The 20101-nt window shown below is 42.6% G+C and overlaps 1 protein-coding gene across 2 annotated transcripts in view; it reads left to right on the top strand.

The window, feature by feature from the left end:
- Positions 1-2909: 2909 nt before the first annotated feature.
- The window catches only part of FBXO11 (F-box protein 11), a 62572-nt gene continuing 45380 nt past the window's right edge, over positions 2910-20101 (top strand). For both annotated transcript variants that reach the window (XM_088532156.1, XM_088532155.1), the window contains exon 1: positions 2910-3069. In XM_088532156.1, coding sequence (XP_088388282.1) covers positions 2949-3069 — 121 coding nt within the window. In that variant the 5' untranslated portion in view covers positions 2910-2948. The remainder of the gene's footprint in view (positions 3070-20101) is intronic.

Raw genomic sequence — 20101 nt, 5'->3', positions numbered from 1 at the left:
AAAAAAAGGTGTTTTGGCCAAGTTCCAATTATCTTGTCAGTATAAATTGCACACACATCCAGGGGGTAGGTGATTAGAAAAGCATGCAGGATGGCTTAGTTTCTGCACAATTGTCAGTGCAATGAAACTTAGGATTAGTTTGGACTTAAGGCCATTTGCCTATGTTTTTCCTCTCAGAGACTAGAAAGCAGCAATGGAAGCAAGGGGAGGGCAAGTCTAACGTCTTGATGACCGACTTAGAACGGTGAAATTGTGGTATCAAGCTCCAGTCACCAAGAATCACACATGACAGACTTTTCTGTTTAAATGTAGACATGCTAAAGCTGCTTTGATGGGGTTTCATGCTTTCTCATGCTTTGTCTTCTAAAGCATAGGTAAGCATGCACTAGAAAAGTACTGGTCAACTGATTTCCGTAACCATTTCTCTATTCTATGCCAAGTAAGTTATATAAGAAAGCTTACGGATACCATCTTTTTTTGCACCAGTAATTTGTTTAGTAACTTTTATAGCTTGCTCTACTCCACAGACAAGGTTTATGCTACTTGCATATAAGGTTCTTGATATTTCATGCTCATTTCTCAAACTCATAGCATTTTTCAAACTTCTGTGCAGCCAAAACAGACAAGGGCCAGCTACAGAAGGTTAAGCCAGTAAGACCCTATATTTGAATCACTTATAAACAGAATTACAAAAGCTTTACCACATACAGTTTTAAGAGACTCCTACAATCACAAGCTTAGTACAAGTTACCATCTTAAGCAGCCAATCGCAAAAAAAAAAAACATTTTGGATTTAGCTTTAGATTTTTCTATGTTTTAGGTAAAATGAGCTTGTCATCTGTCCTGAAAATCTCCCACAGGTTTTCAAAGATGGACTGCGTACAAAACATCTGGAGTAAACATTGACTCTGAACAATTTCAGGTAACTTTGAGACACTAAAATTTGTATGCTGCTATTAAGGAGCTCTCCGAGCTGTTTAACCAAAATATAGCGAAGTAAACTGCTAAATTTTAAAGATTACAGGTTTTTGAGGATGTCAAAATCCTTAGGTCACAGGAAGTTAGGTACAGCTCCTTGGTATGCATCAGCCTTTCAATTTAAAAGTTAGAGCAGTTTCACAGTGCTGTTCTCAGGGGGAAAAAGAAATATTCACATGATCTGAGTACATAACTGAATGTGTCTATTCTAATAAACGCTTGATGATACCAGGCTAATAATCATTATGACAGAAACTTACCCCAGGCAAGGGATGACCACTATTCTCTCTTCCTACAAAGTTCTTTTCACAAAAACTAAACTTTATTTTCTCTTCTTGTATTAGAGAAAGTAGGAAGAATTACCTCTTTCAGGCATAGGAAACAACCCTCCACTGCTGCTTCAATCATTCCTCAAAGAAAAAAAAGAAAAAAAAAAAAAAAAAAACCACAAAAACACTAAGGAACGCTCCTTAATAGCACTCATTTTGTGAGATTTTTTCATACCTTTGATTCCTGGTGAACATATACTTTGAAGTCAAAATTCAATGCCATTTAATTTAAAAGCACACCAGAAAACTATTTTTAAAGCATTGTTGTTGCTGTTTTTGCTTATAGAGCAGCTTTTTCCTCAAGTTTTGTTATACCTTCCTTTGCTGGTTTTGAAGCAGGTCCTGCCTAATATGCTTTTAATTGCAACTATTTATTTACATTTTACAGCAGATAAACCATCTTTTCTGCTCGGTCTCAGGCACAAGCCCTGATTTTGCCCTGACTTGAAGTGCCTACCTTTAACAGTGCCACAACCAAACCCACCCTTGCAAACTCTCAAATAACCCTGTGGACTTATTTTCCTCATATATATTCCTCACTGCTACACTTGTGCCACCTCTTTTATCACATACCTCCTGGAAAAAGAAAAAAAAAGGGGGGGGGGAAAGTATAAGTAGCTTCAACCATTTCTCACAATCTGAGGCCATCTGCAGCACACTGACCACAGCAAGTAGCTATGGAGCAGTAGAAGCCTCATGCACTGCCTGTAGTGCCGGCCCGAGGGTGAAGAGCAGATCCTTAAGAGAGCAAAAGATAATAATGCAAACAAGAGCATACACAGAAAAGTAATATACATGAAGTATAGATACAGACACATATAAAAAGTATATATACATATTTTATCAGTATTTTACATATAGATTTATGCATAATTTACTAAGCAAAGAAATTGCTGACAACCTGCTGGAAAATAAGTGGGTGGAAATAAAAATAAATAAATAAACCAACCAACACAACTGCACAGGAAGCCGGATAGGGCGGCGCAGCCGGGCGCGGGGTTACGCGGCGCGCAGCAGGCACCGCGCGGCGCCGCCGCCCGCAAGCATCCCCCCCACGCCAGCGTCGCGGAGCCACCACGGCCCACGGCCCCCGCCCCCCAACGCCCACGCGGGGCCCCGCCGCCTGCGCAGTCTGTGCGCGCGCTCCCCCTCCCCTGCGCAACGCGCAGGCGCCGCGGCCGCCTCCCGCGCCTTATATGCTGCCCCGCCGCCCCACCCCGCTGCGCGCCCTCCCCGCCGCGCCTCCGCATAGAAGCGGCCCTGCTATTGGTCGTGCCGAAGCAGGCCCGCTGTGTGGGAGGCGGTGATTGGCGGAGCGCGGCCGCCCCGCGGCTGCCTCCCCGCGAGCGTGTGTCTCCGGCAGTGTCAATGGCTCCTCCTGCCACGGAGCAGCGACGGGCTTGAGACGGGCAGCGCCGGCGGCGCCGTGACGAGCGGGGCGGGGGGCCGGGCCGGGCAGCGGCGCCGCCGAGGCAGCAATACCCCGCAGCCAGCGCTCCGCACGCCCAGGCGCCCGCTCTGCCTCTCGAGCGAGCCGCGCGGCGGGAGCCGCCGCTCCTTGCGCGCCCGCCCGCGGCCGCGCCGCTGCCCGCAGCGCCTACCCCCCTGCCCGCCCGCCCCGCCGCCCACACGAGCCGGCAAATGAACTCGGTGCGAGCCGCCAACAGGAGACCCAGGCGAGTGTCCAGGCCGCGCCCGGTGCAGCCGCAGCCGCCGCAGCAGCAGCAGGAGAGGAACAACGCAGCCGCCGCCGGGGAACGGGGTAAGCCGGGCGCCACAGCGCCGCGCCGGCCCGGCCGCCAGGAAAGGCCGCGGCGGCTGCACCCTTGGCCGCCGCTCAGGCCGCGCTTTGTTTGGCTCGCGCTCTGCCCCGCCGCGGGGCCGTGAGCACCGGGGGAGGCGGCTCGGGCTCGGGCTCAGGCGCCACCGCCGCCCAGGGCCCGCGGGAGGCGGATCGCGGCCTGGGCGGGGTGGGGGGGACGCGGACACACGCACAGGGGGCAGCGCGGCCGCGAAATGGAGGCGCGGGCGGGCGCTGCGCTGCGCCCCGGCCGCGCCGCGTTTGCTGCGCAGGCGGTTGCGCGGGGGGAGGGGGCCGCGGCTCGGCGGCGCGTGGGGCGCCCGGCCGCCATTTATTTACCTCGGCCGCGCCCCCCCTTCTCTATCCAGCCGGCCCCCAGCCCCAGCGCAGCGGGCGGCGGAGCGGGGGGCGGCCCTGCCCGTGGGCGGCCCGCGGCCTGGCCGAGCGGGGAGCACCATTGTGTGCGCGGAGGGAAGGAAGGGAAGGGAAGGGAAGGGAAGGGAAGGAGGGAGGCGCCACCCCGGGGGGGGGGATCGCGGCCGAGACGGGGGGGTCCTGGGCCCCCCCAGCAGCCGCCGCGATGGGGGCCGGGGGACGAGCGCGGGGCCGCCTCGGCTCTCGCGGCGCCCTCCGCGATCCTTTTTATCCCCCCCCCCTTTTTTTTTTTAATAAGGCGAGATGGGGGTGGGATTGGAGGAGACATTTTGCATGTCTTATCTGGCGGATTCGCTTTTTTATTATTTTATTTATTTATTTTTCAATGCCTCATATGTCACAACTCCTGCGCGATAAAGGAGAGCGCTCTTGCGCGGTGCCGTTTTAGATGCGCGAGTGTCTTGTTTAAAAAACGGCAACAACAACAGCGAAAATAACGAAGAGGAGGAAAAAAAAAGAGAGGAGAGAGCGGCCCTCATTGTCAGCCTTTTGTTCAAGAGCCGGGGACACAGCACGGGCAGCGAGGTGTTTTAGCGGCCGAGACACACGGCGATAAATATTTCAGTGCCTTGCCGGCGATTAAGACATTTTAGGCGAATGGAGTAAAAAAAATTTAATCTGAGGAAGTATTTTTAATTCGCCATTGCTTCCCCCCCTTCCCCCGCTCCCCCACGCACACATTGGTCAGAGCGAGGAATGTTCCCCAGACCAGATTGCTGTGTATATAACCAGAGGATGTGATGTCTTATGCCCAATTATGGCTCTTGTGTAAACCTCCCTAAACCTTCCCTAATTATATAATTAAAACGACTTCTTTGGTAAACTGACATTTAAAAAAAAAAAAAAAACCCAAACACTTCCTCCTTTCAGTGACATGCATGGATGATTTTCATCATCCATGCTCTGTACGCAGAATACACTTTTTTTTTTTCAAATCGACTTTTTTTTTTTTTTTTTTAAACACACAAAAAGGTAATATCAGGCCTTTTGGTAAATTAATGCTGACCTGATTCAGATTTACGTTGGAATGGCTGTCTCAACTACTCACATGTTACCAATTTGCTAAAGATACAGGGAGAAACTTTTTATTTAAAAATATGAAGCTGTAATTTATTGCATTACTGTGCTCTTTTGGGGGGTCTCTTCGTTAACCTTTTTTTTTTTTCTTTAATTTCTCATTGCTGTTTACAGCTTAGAGATAGGTAGAATTGTAATAAAGTCAAGTTCCTCAGTTTGCTGAAATTACTGTTCCATGTGGATCATTGCTAGGTTTTTCCTTCCATTTTTGAAGGTCAGTGGTGAGGCCTGGCTTGCCCAAAACTTACTAATTTTATTAAGGTCGTTTGTATTAGTTTTATGTTTAGGGTATGTCTGCTGCAATTCTTATTCCTTTCCCACAACTTCTAAGGTCTGATCCAGTATCTCAGGAAGCTAATGCCAGTTTCACCTGTGACTTTCATGGCCTTTTTACAGGGCTGTTACAACTAAGGGCAATGCTCAATGCTTTTGAATTATCAGATAATATTCTAGGCTTAGACTAGACAGTGGTGATTTTTTTTTTCACCTTTATTCCTCTTCTGTGTAGGTCACCTCAAGGAAGGCTAAACAAAAGAGGCAGTTTAAGTCATTAGTCAAGAGTTTCTATTAAACTCAAACTTAGTTTAAAAATATGAGCTAATGTGACCATGACTGTGATTAAATGAAAATCATTCTTGGTTACAATTAATTTCTCCTTTTTATCATAGGTAGGAGGATCTTACAAATACAAGTAACATGGAGCTTTTTTTTTATAGAGTACACATTTAATCTTTGGAACTTCTTGTTGTTTCTTGTCATTAAGGTAGATTGCTCAGTAAAATGTGCAAGATCTTGAGCCATTTATTTAATGCTACCTAAATATATAGTGTTTTGCAACTGTGTAACAGCTGTTAATTTTCATTATTGGGTGCAAATCAAGAGTTATGTCTGCTCTTGTTAATAAATGAATCATTAGAAAACACCAGTTTAAAAAACTTTCCATCAGATGTTCCTTATAAGAGTTTAAAATCATATGAAGATGTGTTTTATAACATTCAGTTTTTATTTTAATGCGTTTTAGATGTGCAATATGAATAGATCTAATGAATGCATAATCAGGCTATGTATGTTATATACTGATAAACAATGCCTGTGTGTACCCATATTCTGACTGCAGTGGGGAAGAAATGGTATAAATGCTTACAAGTAAAATATTTTCTCCCAAACTTGCTGTGTTGTATGGCCGGGATGTCATCAGAATGCACTTCCCAAGATGTTCCGTCATGTGTTGCTGTTCACACCTCCCTCCACACTTCTACACTGGCCGCTCTGGCTGCCCTCTGCTGCTCCTATTTTGCCTTTATCCTCTTGATGGCTCACCACTTGCCTCTGAGCTTGCTGGTGCTTTTGCAATTCTGCATTACAATTATAGAAGCCATGCGATTATAGAAGAGGTGGGCCCTTATGTTTTCTTTAGGACAATGCCCCGTCCAAAAGGAAAGTCATCTCTGTATTTAAATATGTCTGTGTTTGTTTATAGTGCTTTTTATTATTTATTTATTTTTCCTTGAGGATATAGGTTTGGCTAGGGTTTTAGGAAGAAAACAAGGCGAAACGTGTATTACAAACCTTGGCCAGGATGCAACTAAGAGCTGTCCCATGGATTTTTTGTTTGTTTTGTTTTAGCTTTCTCAAAATAACAACTACATTAGTACATATGAACTTCTTTAAAACAGCACCAAATTACTGGATATGGTACTAATGAGTCTGTGAGGTTTATGGCCAGAATTAGGTGCTTCCAAGATTGTCCTGTGTGTTCTTAAGCACCAGGCAGGTAGCTCCGCAGCAGCTGGAGCTGCCACAACCGTCCTCTTCCCTTTTACATGTTAGTGATGTCCATGTGTCAGGGCCGTGAGCTGGCTGGCCCAAAAATGAACTTTTTTTTCCTTCCCCCTCAGATTGTTTTTTGGCAGCAGTGCCAGTACCAGGGAAGGGATATTGCTATGTGCCCATGGGTGTGGTGAGGCTGCTCTGATTTAATTGGGCTAAACTGGGAGAGAACTGCAGCCTGAAAATATGCAGAGCTGGTGCATATGTAATACCAACCATAAACCCACCCTGGGAGTCTTGTTGTTGTTTGTTTGTTTTGTTTTAAATCGTTTTTTTTTCCAAAGAAAACAAGGCTTATACCCCATATGGTCTGTCTGTCCATCACCCTGCAACTTCTGAACTTGCTAGCTCATTTCAACCACATTTGATAGAGGGGTGTGAACTTCCCAAGTTTTTTGGAAATTCTTGCTTGTTGAAGAAGACAATGAGGAAAAGACTGTTATAACTTACCCCTCTCTACCCTTGCCAAGAAGCAACAAGCAGCTGGCCTGTCAGCATATACGGTAATTGAATTAGTCATTTGTCTGCATAGAGGACAGGAGTGCTTGAAGTACTGGGGAGACGGAGAAGGTTATGCTGTGGAAGCATGCAGAAAGTAAGCTCCATTAGATTTCTTGCTTGCAGAGCTCGATTTTTATTTATTTATTTGGTAATGTTAAGGTAAATAGGAGAGTTAAGGAGTCTCTGTGGCCCTGTTTCAAGTGTGTGTGGTGGGTTTTTTTTTTGGGGGGGGGGGTTGGGGGTGAGAAATATGCACTGAAACTGTTACACTCGTGTGTGCTGGGTTGCAGAATAGCTAAATTAAGCGACTTTTATTCTGAAGCAAATGCCCATCCTCAGACTTCCATCAAAATAACTTAATTTGGTTTCAGTTTAGGATCATCCCTATGGCAAGAAGTCAAGAAGTCAGGCCTCACTTGCTCCAGGTGGAAAGAAATCTAATACAAGCTTTCCATTTTCTTTAGAAGAGAGGGCTTAGGCTGTGGAAAGATATGTATATATGGATCTGTATTCCTTGTTTCTTCAATGAAAATTTTCCAAAGTTGACTTACAGATAAAAAATTAGAAATTACAAACTTAGTCCTGTAAGTGCAATTTCTATTTCTCAAATCCCAATTCAGCTTCGCAGGTACATAGGAAATGCAGGTACCTCTGTTCTTAATGGAGAACAAGCACTAAATTTATGTTAAAACTATTTTTTATTATTTTTTGATGGTTGAAAACTATTTTTTTAATTATTTTTGGTGGTTGTTGTTCAAATACACAGTAATGTTAATTGCTCATAGTATTAGTGTATTTTGTTGAGTCCTGGGGATACTAACATCACTTATAATTTTCCAGAAATCTCTGTAAATTATTATTATTATTAATTTTGGTTCTGAATTGCAAAAACTTTGAGCTAAATAGATTTAAGTAAAGAAGTAAAGAGTCTTCTTTACCAGTTAGTCTGCTTGATGTCCTTCCATTTCGGTGGATGGAAGTATTTTGCAGCCAACTCCATGCCCTGGTACTTCCAGGGAGCATTGTATTTGTGGAGCAGACCAAACCTGTCCAAAGCGTGCCAGGCTTTTCCCGCAGGAGCGCAGAGCACAGTAAACACTGGGTTCTCTGGGTGTGCAGGATTCCATGCACATATGCCTACTGGGAGCACTGCATGTGCACCACTGGCCTAGCAGCTGCCTGGGATAGCAGGGCTTGCCAGCCTTGGGGAATCTGGTGAGCCTAGATGTGCTGCATCTGCAGCATACGTGCTGTGTGGCTGCTGCACACACATGCCTGTTCTACACATGAAGCACCTTTACTCCACCACACAGTGCTGTAGCCCCAAGGACAGTGCCCAGAGCCCACAGCTCATGTAGGGCTGCTCCTGTTAAGGAGGTTTTTGGGAGGAATATGTGCCAGATGAGCTGCAATGCACAGCACCTGTGGCACCACTGACCCTTCCTCTCAGAGCAGGGCTCTGAACTAGCAGCTGCTGTAAGGGGGAGGAGGTTGAGTGGCTCTCTGAGCCTTCTCAGTAGTGCTGCTTAGATATCTTTAATATTAACTGCTATTGCAGGCAGTGTAAGAAAAATAAGTCAGACCTGCATAGTATGAGGAATAGTAAAAGGAAGTAGAAAAGAAAATATGACTGAACTAAGAACAATTAAGGAAAAGCAAGGTTTGTTCAGTTGCTTTTGTTGTTACTTAATCCTCTGATATTTTCTGGTTGTAAAGCACTTCTTTATTTGTTTATGTGCTCTTTCTCTATTTGGCATTTGAATAGCAGGGGAAATACACTTGGTGAATTTTATTAGTGTAGCTAAGTGCTATAAGCAGTATTTGGTGAATATAGTCTGGAACTTGGAGTGCTTCATTTCTTGATGAAGTGAGTTTCTGGAGGGCAGGTGGGGGAAGAAAGCAAACTAAAATATTTAATGACAGTATAGAAGAGCTCTCAAAACCCTGCCTTATGTATGTTACTATTTTTGATGAAGACTTTTGAACAGTTATAAAGGAGCAAAATAAGACTTGGAATAGGTGTAGATTCTGAAGTAAATAAAGACACTGTATATGAGTCCCCTGTCACTAAACTGTAACTGCTATTTCCTTATTTTATATATAGTGTTTGTAAATGATATTCTTTTTGAAGAGACAAAGTCTCTGTTTCTGGAATATTTCTAAAAAGATAACTGTTGCCTAGCCAAGTGTGGTTCTTGTCAATAATAAGTTTTCTTAGTTGAAGTGGTGTCTGGCGTGTGGTGTGTTTTTGTTTGTTTCTTTGTCTGTGTTTTTTTTTTTTTTTTTTTTGTTAAATGCTGTTTACCTCTGCCTACAAGCTGATAGGATGTGGGCAAGAAACAAACCAGCGTTTTCCAAACATGCAGTTATTTTGGTAAGCTTTCGAAGACTGACTCTTATGCCCTCTCCTGAGGTAGCCCCTTTGGTTGTATCTTGACAAGATGGCTCAGTCACTCTAGCTTGCTAGAAGAGGAGGTTGTCCTGCTCTTCCTGCCTCCAGGTCTGGGCTCTTCTCAACTGCCTTGTGTTGGCCTCTGTGTGGTCTGGTCTGTGCCCATTCAGTCCCCTGGACTAGCTTAGCACGGGAGGACGCCTGAGCAGTTACGGGCCGCCTTAGGTCTCTGAGCTGCGTAACCACAGAGCAGGGAGCGAACGCATGAGAAGTGGATAGCGGGTGCCAGGCTGGAAATTGCAGGAGGGAGCAGGCTGTCCCTCTGTCGCAGCTCCCTGATGCGCTGTGAAATCGTAGCCTTCCACAGTGAGCAGCTGCCCGGGAACTGGGGAAACGCTGCTGTGGCCTTGGTCTGTATGTGCTGTGAGATACATTCTGAAACCAGAACAGAAGTCACTGATTACATAACAGAAACTTGTGGTTTGCACTCCATTACTGGATTCCTCAGGTCTTCCTGGTGCCTTGAGCAGTAGCCATTGGCTTCCATGAGGAGACGTAAGTGTCAGGTAGGTTTTTTCTGATTAGAAATGTTGTCGCTGCTGTTCCTAGCTGTTTCCAAAAAGCAGGTCTGTTTTCCTGCTTCTGCTTGGTTTATTCAGCAAAAATGTATATTGATATTATTCTAAAATATACTAGCTATTCCTGATATTATTTCAATATCAAAATAATACTGTTTTTATTTATTCTTATGCAGCTTGTTCTGTGTTCCAGAACTGACTCAGCTGTAAATCTCCACTGTGTGAGTGCCAGTCTGATACTGTTAGGGAACGTGAAGTTTTCCCTCAGATTTTCTGTCTTGCTTGACTTAACCTATTAGATGTTTGAATTAGCGTTGTTAATTGATGCTTGCTTTTCCAAGTGTTAGGGCAGGCTGATTTTATTTTTTTTATTTTTAATGAGCTAAAGCTCTCCCTGGACAATTCTGGAGGCTGGGAGAAACATGGGGAAAGTCTTGGGGAGTGGAACATGTGCATTATTCTAGCTGTAGCACCTTAAGTCATTGAAAGTATAGCATGTGTGGTGTTTTGTATGTCTGTTTCTTATGGTGACATTTTTCGTTTCTGATTCCTGAAAGCAACATAGAGAAGTGAACAGGGATGGGAAGCAAAAGATTATTTTTTTGCTCCTACCATGAGTTGCTACTATAGGGGAAAACTAACAACTGTATTTTAAATTAATGCTACTTGTTTTAAGTAACTAGTATCCAAGCTAATAGGGGAGCTGAATTTGCGGTCTCATGGTCATCATGTTGTGTGCGTGCTTATAGCAAGGGCCTGGTTAGTGTGAATAGGTCAGGTTACAGTAACTTTCCCCTTTTGGTTGTCCAGCTTGTAGTACTGGAAATGGCTTGTTAGTCCTAAGGGCTCTGATTTGTGGTTTCTGCTGTGTTGCGTGTTTTCTGCATATATATCTAGAAGCAAAGGCTGAGGGTTTGGTTTCTATTGCTTTCAGAATAGTGTCGCATTCATAGCTGTACAGCTGGTATAAATTTCAAGCTATCTCTGTATTTGGACAGGTTATGCAGGATGACAGGTTACCTGCCACATGTCAGCTGATCTGCAGTATCTGATTCTCGGTAATGGTTCCTGCGTGTGCGCCAGGTAACTTGAGTTAGCTTGACCGTCTCTCATCGCGCTCTCCAAGGTACTCCCTTCTCCACGTGCATTGCTAGACCTGCCCCAGTACCTTGCTCAGGCAAGAACACAGTTTCTGTCCCCAAGCTTCTTTGGGCACACCTGTGCAACGATGAGATGGGGGCCTCACTGCGGTTTCCTGGAAGAATTACCTCCTTGCTGAAGGAGCAAGGGTGCTGAGATGCTTAGAACCCCTGACCAGTTTTGAGGGCAGCACCAGGTACATTCTTCAGAGTAAAATTTATGGAAGGTTTGTGAGCACATATTGTAATGCTGTAAGTACGTTGGTTATTTCACAATATCTTGGAATGTTTCTCTCATATACTGAAGATATAGTTTTTACTCTTATTTCTTCTAGAAGACAGTTGATAACTGAAACTGTTACACTACTGCCGTAATGTTTTACTGCAGGTAAGAGTCAGCATCCCTCTTCCCTTCTTTGAGCTTAGACCTTTCTTGGAAATTGGCAGTTGCAGCAGTAAATACAATTATCTAGTCTGTTTTGTCAATTATTAAAAGTATAGAATGGTACTATTTGGAAAATATTTTCCAATGTGTCTTTTAGTAGTTGGGTGCTGTTAACCTTGTCTTGCTCTCTACTGAATTTCTGAGTTTCCCTGCAAAACTCTGAACTGCCTCTTGAACTTGCCTTATTCCTCCTTTTCCATGAGACTGATCTGGTTATCAGTCACTGAGTTACTGATCCTGGGTGTAGTATGATCAGCAAATCAATCCTTCTCCCCGTTTTCAGTTTTACTTATCCTGTGTGTGTATGTTGAGAGAGAAAAGTAGAATAGGGTAAAATACATGGTTTATAAGGTTTTTGCCCTGGGAAACATGGTGGTGGGGAAATATGGCTTTTCCTTACTTGGCATTCCAGTTTCTGAAAACATAAGGCTTGGTGCAGAATTACTGTAGTCCTTGGAGCAGCAAAGGTAGTGGTGTGGGCAGTCTCTGAACCTGCCTCCAGCGCCTGCTTCACTGGGGTGAAAGAAGCTCTATGTTGCAGAAGTTAAGTGTGGCTTCCAAGTTTAATAGTTTTTCCAAGAGCTGAGGACAAAATGGATGCTATTTTGGCTAAATAAAAGTATTTCCTGATTACCAGTAAATCAAGAGCCCAGAAACATAGTTTAACTGGTGCCCCTAAAGCTATGTGCAGTAACTGTTGAAGTGAATATATTTGTCACTTCCTTAATTTCTTCCAGTCCTGAAGAGGGAAGCCAGTAACTTTCTGTAGGATAGTTGTTATGTAAAGCCTTTGGTACCTTACTTTGAAGGTGGTAAGATCTATTGTTATTTTTAAAATATTATTCCTGGCAGAAAGATTCTGCACCTTCACCTTGAGAAGTTAAGACTCAGCTTCAAAATAAAACAGTGTTTGCTTTTGACTTTCCCTTGCTCTGTTATTTGACCTGTGTTGACAGCAACTATACTGTCCTAGTTCATGAACAGGGAGAGGAGATGTCCAGCTCCATCTCTTATTATCTGAGAAAACAGACTGAAGGTCTAAAGTGGCTATGAAGTAGTATGTGAAAATAAGCAACGTTTTTTTTCATCAGAGGAATCATTTTGTTCTGATCCATTTGGAGCTTCCTCTTGGGCTCCGTTTTTAAGTCTCTAAAGTTTATACAGTAATTGAGCCTCTAAGGCATATGCTTAAGATCACTGCAGAGGGAACCTCCTTCGATGCAAAATGTGCAGTTGTTTGGCTAGCTAAGCATCAGTGAGAGGCAGGAGCTGGATACTTTTGGCTACTGTTCATTGGGTGATTAAAGAAGAATTGGCGTGACTGTGATCACAGGTTATATCTGAATGACTTCAGGTGGCCTCTGAGAAAGGGCTTAGACCTCCTTAGAGCCTGGCAGGTTTCCTCGTGTTATCAGCAGCTTATGATGGATAAGCTTCTGCTGGACCCGATGGCACTAGTACGGATGTTTGCCATTGTCAATTTTTAACTTGTATTAAAAGATTTATAAGCAATTGAGCAAGGTATACCTGAGTAGGTTCAGTAGGTACCTAATGAAGCTGTGGTCTGCAGATAAAGTTGTCCTGCTTTCTGTTATTGGGCTGCTGCCTCTCCCATTTTGTCTAAGCAAAGCTTGAACAGCTGAGCCTGAATGAAACTTGCTTCCAGTGTTAGCAAGAAATAGGGTTTCCTGACAGCTCCATCTCATCTAAACCTATTACTCTTTTAATGCTACAGAAAGAGGTTAAACTAGTCTGATATTCAGTTACAGTCAAAATAACAGCCTTAATAAGCAACTTCAAAGAGGGGGAAAATGCTCATGCTAATGTTGAAATAAAGTGCTTTGGTTTTGGACTTCTTGGTTTAGCCTAGCTATTAGTTGTAGTTTCATAGTTAGAAAGCTTTAATTTGTAAATTTGATAAGATGGGAGAAATAAAAATGATGTCTTAAATGGTCATTTTTATTTTAAGATTTCAGTTCTTTGACATTCTTTTTACTGTATGATAGTCTAGTAGGATGAGTTAACTCAGCTGAAAGCTAACTTCTAAGATGAGTTCAAATACCATCCCTGTGTGTGTTGTATGATTTTTTTTTTTTTTTCCTCTCCTTCCTTCGTTTTTCAGGACAACTTTTCCAAGAAATGGAATGTGCTGTGTGCTATGGGTTGTTTTTTAGGCTGATTTAATGAAGTGGAAACTAAAAATACTTAGTCCTGTAAAAGTCATGATTTTAATGTCTATTTGGAAGAACTGTATCAAGCAATACCTGCCATCAACTGATGGGCCAGTGAGTGGATTCATCATTGTCATCCTGGGTAGATCCCAACAGACTGACTGCATTGTTTATCCTAGCATTTATTTTTGCAGTGTTTTTAATAGCCAAGATCACAAAGAGCACTAAGAGCTGCAGCAGTATCTTTTTGAATAATGTAGTAAACTGGACACAGTATTTTTTATTATTATATTTTTTAAAGACTGATTATGTTTTGTAGCCAACTTTCACCCTGATGTCCAGGAAAAGTAGAAATCAAATATTCTGTCCCTTTGAGTGGTGGAGATCATTACTAAAAAGTTGCTTGTTGTGAAAGTGGTAGTAAAAAAAAAAAAAAAATTAGTTGCGTCTGGCTTAGTATTTTTGAGGTTCTGTTTGGCTGAATGTTTGTGGGAGTCTGTATATAACACTTACGGATCCTAGGGGTTCTACTTACAAAACTTAAATTCTAATAGATATTTTTTCTCTTCCTCTTAAGTTGGTTGCAAAGCTTATGCATGGATGCATATTTAACTGTTTAAAGCAAGAGGAGTAACTTTGGTTGTTTAGTCTTTCAGTGTTTATAATAATAGCAATGTTGCATTAGATGGACTTAGGCTAAGTAGCAGTTTCTAGTCCAGAAAGTTTCTGAATTACTGATCTTTTTTCACAGAAATTCTTATTTTTGTGTGCTTTAAAAGTTTGTTTAGGAAAGAACTATCATGCCTTCAGTGGTGTAAAAAGTATTTGAATTAGTGTGCTCAGCCTCACTCCTGCTCTGCTTTATCTATGCCTGGCCTGGGAGTTGCAGCCAATGTGAAGAAATGCCTCTTACTCCACTATTTATTATGGTGATTCGAGAGATTATCTGGATTAATTTTAGGCACTGGTAAAGAATCTCTTTTGTTCAATTATTTTGGGTATTCACACATCCCATTCTGCTGTTGTCTTGCAGGCTTCCCAGTCTTTGCTGCAGCTGTTGTCACAACACACCTGGGATGTAGAGAAGTGCTGTTGTTCAGAGTTTAAGGTTGGGATTTGAAAGCAAAAAGAAATGACCCGTTGTGACTTGCCCAAAGACACTGGGGAAGTCTGGAGGTACCACCCCACTGTTGGCCTGCGATGTCTAACTGCACATGGGCATCAAAAGGGATTTTGTCAGTGGTGCTTTGCTTCCTCCTTTCTGCATTAATACTAGTGACAATGTGTCCTTAAAGTCCCTAGGCACAATGCAGAGTGAAGGCAGGTATGGAAAAGGGCTGCACTGACCTTTCTGGCAGCATTAGAGCAGCCTTAAATTGCCTCCACCTGATGGTGGAACCACATCTGTGGCGAAGTGGGAGATAGAACTTGATGCTCCCAAGTCCCTGTAGTTGACAGTTTGTCTGCACCATCTCTCTTGGTGCAGTATCTATCCTCTTTTTGGACTGACTTTAGTGCTCAGTTTGTAATGCGGGATGAAAAGGAAACAGTTGAAGAGGGGGTTGTTGCTCTCTGCTGTAATTTGTCCTGTGCTCCCAGCTGATCCCTGTTCAAGGTAGGGATCACTGAGCAGCTCAAAACATGTTTCCTGTGGTGCTTTGAAATTCCAGGACATATTAAGGTAAAGGGAAATTGCAGTTGGTTACTTAATGATGCCATGTTGAAATCTGGAGCTGCTCTTGAATTGCCACAGAACTGCAGAGCCATCTGTCACAGGGGCAACAGCCTTCAAGGAGCAGCTGGCAGGATGGCCAAGTGCTTCAGCTGGCAGATTCTTTAATTTGCTACTGGGTGTTAGAGCCCTTATTTGTTGAGAAGGGAGAGCAGAGGCTGCTTTAATTGTTTATGCAATTAATTTAAAACATCTCAAGAGGAATAATAGACATTTCTGTGAGTAAACTATATTTGTATTACTGGTATTCTCTGTTCTTTATTTTTTGCTGTTTCAAGATACGACTTCACTATTGTCATATTATTGTTATGTCTGTGGGTGAAATGAACCATACATATGGTATAAGAAAACTACGTATCCTACAGTGCTGTGTTGTGAAAACACAAATATTGAAAGAAAGAAGTTGAGAAAGTATCTTGTGGGAAGTTAAGGCGCTCTAGATTCTGCACTAGTTCTTCAGAAAGCTATCCTAAGTAGTTATTTTACATGCTTCTGAGGAAAGGCTTGGAAAACTTTGGTGTTATTCATCATCTGGACAGATTGTAGAGGAAAAAATGCACTAATATTCTGATTTTTATCTGAGGAAGAGTGTGTGTGTTTATGAAAGGTGCCTGTTAGGAGAATATGTACAGGAGGAGCACATTGCAGTTCACAGTTGAACAATACGTGGCTTTTAATTTGAAATGCTTTGAATGTCTTTATCATGAGAGGAGGTGCTGCCTTCTTTCTTTGTGCTTTTCCTAGACTTTGTATAAGTCTAGGGAAGCCTGGGGCAGCTTTTGCATTGGCTCTTGCTTGACCCTCATCCTTGCTCTTCCTTGATCCCATACAGCTGGCTGGTAATGCTGCGGGGAGAGTGTAGGTGGGGGGCAACTTTAATAGTGGGTTCCTAGTCCTCAGTCACCCCAGGCTGGTGTAGATGATACTCTGCTCCAATTTAAACTAGCAGCTGTTCACTCTCTGAAGATCCTTTATAAAGGAAACTGCTGATAGCTGGAATAGGGGCGTTCAATCCACATCTCCTCCCACCTTTCCAATACTCCAGAGACCATTAAAGGTGGATTTATCTATTTTTTCCTAGGAGGAAACATCTGAGTTGGTCTCTGAATTTCTGTGTCGATTGTATCTTTTTAATGTTTAGAAATAATTGGTAGGGCCAATGAAGTGTTAAGTTTGGGGTCTTCTGAATACATAATAGAACATGTCTGAAGCATCTCCTCCTTACTACCTGCAGCTTAGAAATTGTTCTGAATGAAAACTTTCACAGAGCTGTCCTGCTAAATCATGTCATTTGTAGGTGAAAGTAAATCTTTGACAGGAAGCTTCCCCACAGCCTCCTCTTAGACCTGGTGGAAGCATTTGTGTTCAGTAATTGACTAAAAAAATCCCAGGAGGTTCTATTTTATTCTTTGTACTTTTCAGTACAAAAAATGTAGAGTTGTTTGTTTTTTAAATCATTTAAATGACTCGGGAGATGGGGAAGAAAGGGTGTAATTTTTTTTTTTTTATAAGGCCAGTACCAGAAAGGGCACTGACAAACTAGTGTACTCCTTTTCTATTCGCAAAATTAAGTTCTGTGCCACTTAACAGAAATAACTACACAAAGAAATTTTAAAGGATTTGCCTGATACTGTCTGGATTTTAGGGTGTTCAACCTGTGAATTAGTTGTTGTGATTTTGATCTCTTGTGCAGGTATTGTGCTCCTTATGGGTATGTCAGTGATATTAATTAAAAAAAAATAGAAAAATACCAAAATGCTAGGACGATTTTTTTTTTTTGACAGGATTGTTAAATCATATTACAAAACCAAGCTCTGTTGCGCACCTCTGTGTGTGTTCACTAAGGACACTGAAACATTCTTCCCCTCCACCCCTTTTATAGTATTTCTCTCAGCATTGAGTGGCAGCTCAGCGTAGTTTTTAGCTTGTATAATCCTCTTCCTTTTCCAGTGTTTTGACATCTGAGTGGTTTTGCAGGTCTGTAGCTGTGTTTGCAACTTTCTTTTTGCTTAAAGGAAAGCTTGTCTCCAGTTTGTAATCTGTGCAACGCACAAGCTTTGCAAAGCTGCTCTCTTGCCTGCAAATCAAAGCTGAAGAACCAAAGTTGGTTTCATTTTCCAACTGCGTGGAATTGAGGAAAAAATAAAAGCGGTGGGGCAGGAGGCCAGGGCACAAGGTCTCTGGTGTAAAAGGTAATGACAATTTTTTCCAAAGGTGGTTGTGCTACAGAGCTGCTCTTCCACTTTTGTGGACTGCAGGAATGCTGACGTTATCTGGCTTGGAGATGGCATCACTGTAGAGTAAATGATTATCACACTTGCAATATAGAAAAATTTGCTGAAACAAATTCACTGAATTGCCTTTAGTCTTTTACCCAACCACTGATCTTTAAAGTTTTATTAGCATAATATTGTTTTCTATATGCTTAATAATATGTATTAAAGAGTCCGTTGCCTGGCAGTACATCTAGTCTGAGCTCTAAATATATGATTAGCAGTTTCCTTGGCTGATGAAGCTATAGGAGAAGATGGTAATTTCTTGACATATATTGAGCAATTTCTCACTTTTCCTTTTCCCCTCCCAGCTCTTTTCTCTCTCTTTTATACGAGGAAAAAAATGTATTTTTAATTCTAATAGGTAAAGAGGTCCGAAATCAGGTTTTTATGATACTGTGTAATTCTCTTGATGTCTTTTTTCAATCTCCAGGTTTCTGGGTGGGAAGTGTTACAGCACCTGCATTGATGGTGGATCCATATGAGTGTGGGGTTTATTACTTATTCAGTCTCTCTTGCATTTCGTCCTCTTCCCTTCACTTAAGTCAACTTCTCTTTATAGTTGGTTTTCTTGTTTCTATAGTTAAGCAGCCTATTTCATAGACCATACGTGGTCACTTGGGTAATAAAAAGTAGGTGGAAATTTTTATACTCAAAGCTTCAAATACTTGTACAAGTGATGCAGATAATTTTACTGTTGAAAAAAGAGATTTATAGTATCTATTTCCTGCCGTGACTAGTCTGCTACTGAAAGGAAGGAAATGCTCATGGTTTTGTGACTAAGGATGGTAGAACTGAGAGAATTAAAGTACCTTGACGTCAAATTAGGTGTCCTGGAACTGCTTTTAGATTTTAAAATTAAATTCTAACATCTGATACCTCTACTTTTTGACCGCAAAGCAAGTGTCTAAGTGAGATGGAAGTAACTCAGTGTTTTTTCTCCCAGTGGAGTACAGAAATACAAAGGAAACTTGTGTTGAAGAGAAAATGGCAGTGAAGATCTCTGCAGTTTTTTGTATGGATGCTGATGGGTGTGTGAAGGCTAAATGTATCAAGGATCATTTTTTGTAAGTAGAAACTGGAGATATAGAGCCCTAGAAAATGGAGGATATTCTCCTGAAGGTTATTTCTTTGACTGGAATGATTAAAAAGGCAAATCATATTTAAAATGAGGTAGTATCTGGCAGAGAATTGTGTGAAATCTTTCTCTTAAATTGCTTTATGCCTTAAGCTTGAAATATTTGGGAAAACAGCTACTTGCTTCCATTTGTACAGATTAATAGTTTCTTGCTTGGAGACAAGAATCCACTAGATCCCACTTTAGTGCCACCAGCGTTTTTCGGTGGCCCTTAAATTTTAAGCGACTAAGAGAAAAGCCCCGTTCTCCACCTGTTGTATAGCAGTGATGCATGGCAGGAGGAGCAGCTGAAAGAAAACTAGCACCCAAAGCTTCCTGACGCTCCTGTGTGCTTTGGCAGGCATTAGTCATTCACGTGCTCCTGAAACAGCCAAAGCACCTGGATGGTGGCAGCAGTCAGTTCCTAAATAGTCTTAAGCAGGGTACAGTCCTGAGGGTGCAGTTCTGAAATAGCACAGCCATCATCCCGAGCAATCAGCTAGGAGCAAAGAGAGCCCCTGGCAAACCAGCAGTAACAGAAATGGGAACCCCAAAACACCACGCCTGCAATATGAGGCACATTGCCTGAACAAAAGCAAGCTTGACACGATGACTGTTTGTGCCTCACGTTCTCCTGTTCAAGTCATCAGTTTTCACTTGCTATTAATCATGTCCTCAAGTTCCCTTGACTAAGTTTTGGGTGTATTTTTTCCCCCCCCTCCTCCCCATGTTACAAGTACTCCAAATGGCCAACTTGACTGGGTCTCTAGGTGCTACTCCACAACTGCTACACAGCTCTTATTGTATTGGTTACAGGTATGTTAGACTGGAGAGATAAGCACAGGTAAAACTCTGACAGACTCATTTGATGAAGGGAACTGAAAACAAAGGAGATGATTATAATGACTGGCAGAAAATAGACAGGACCTGGAAATTAAGTTGAATTTGCTGGTGTTGTATAACCATCTTAGTGCAGACTCTAGATTGATTAATTTTGAGAACATGCTTTGTAAAGGAGAGAGGTTGTGTGTGGTTTTGCTTTTAGCAAATGGACTGTCGCTTGGAATGGAGGTGTAAGAGGCCAAATGTATTATTACTTCGGCTGATCTAGTTTGTACGAGCCTGTCTGGCAGATGAAGGTTTTCACGGTGTGTTCAGCTGTTGTGCTGCAGGATGCTTGTGTTGAGTGTTGTGAAGATCCAAGAGAACATGAATTGGCGCAGTAGCATTTGAGTTTAAATACCAAACTTAAAACAGTAGTATGAAAAAAAGAAATTCTCTTTTCTACTTTGTCACCTTTGTA

The sequence above is a fragment of the Tinamus guttatus genome, unplaced genomic scaffold, assembly GCF_059628265.1.
Source record: "Tinamus guttatus ecotype Peru unplaced genomic scaffold, ASM5962826v1 Tinamus_guttatus_pri_ptg000456l, whole genome shotgun sequence".
Taxonomy (NCBI): domain Eukaryota; kingdom Metazoa; phylum Chordata; class Aves; order Tinamiformes; family Tinamidae; genus Tinamus; species Tinamus guttatus.
This window is presented reverse-complemented; position numbering and strand designations above follow the sequence as displayed.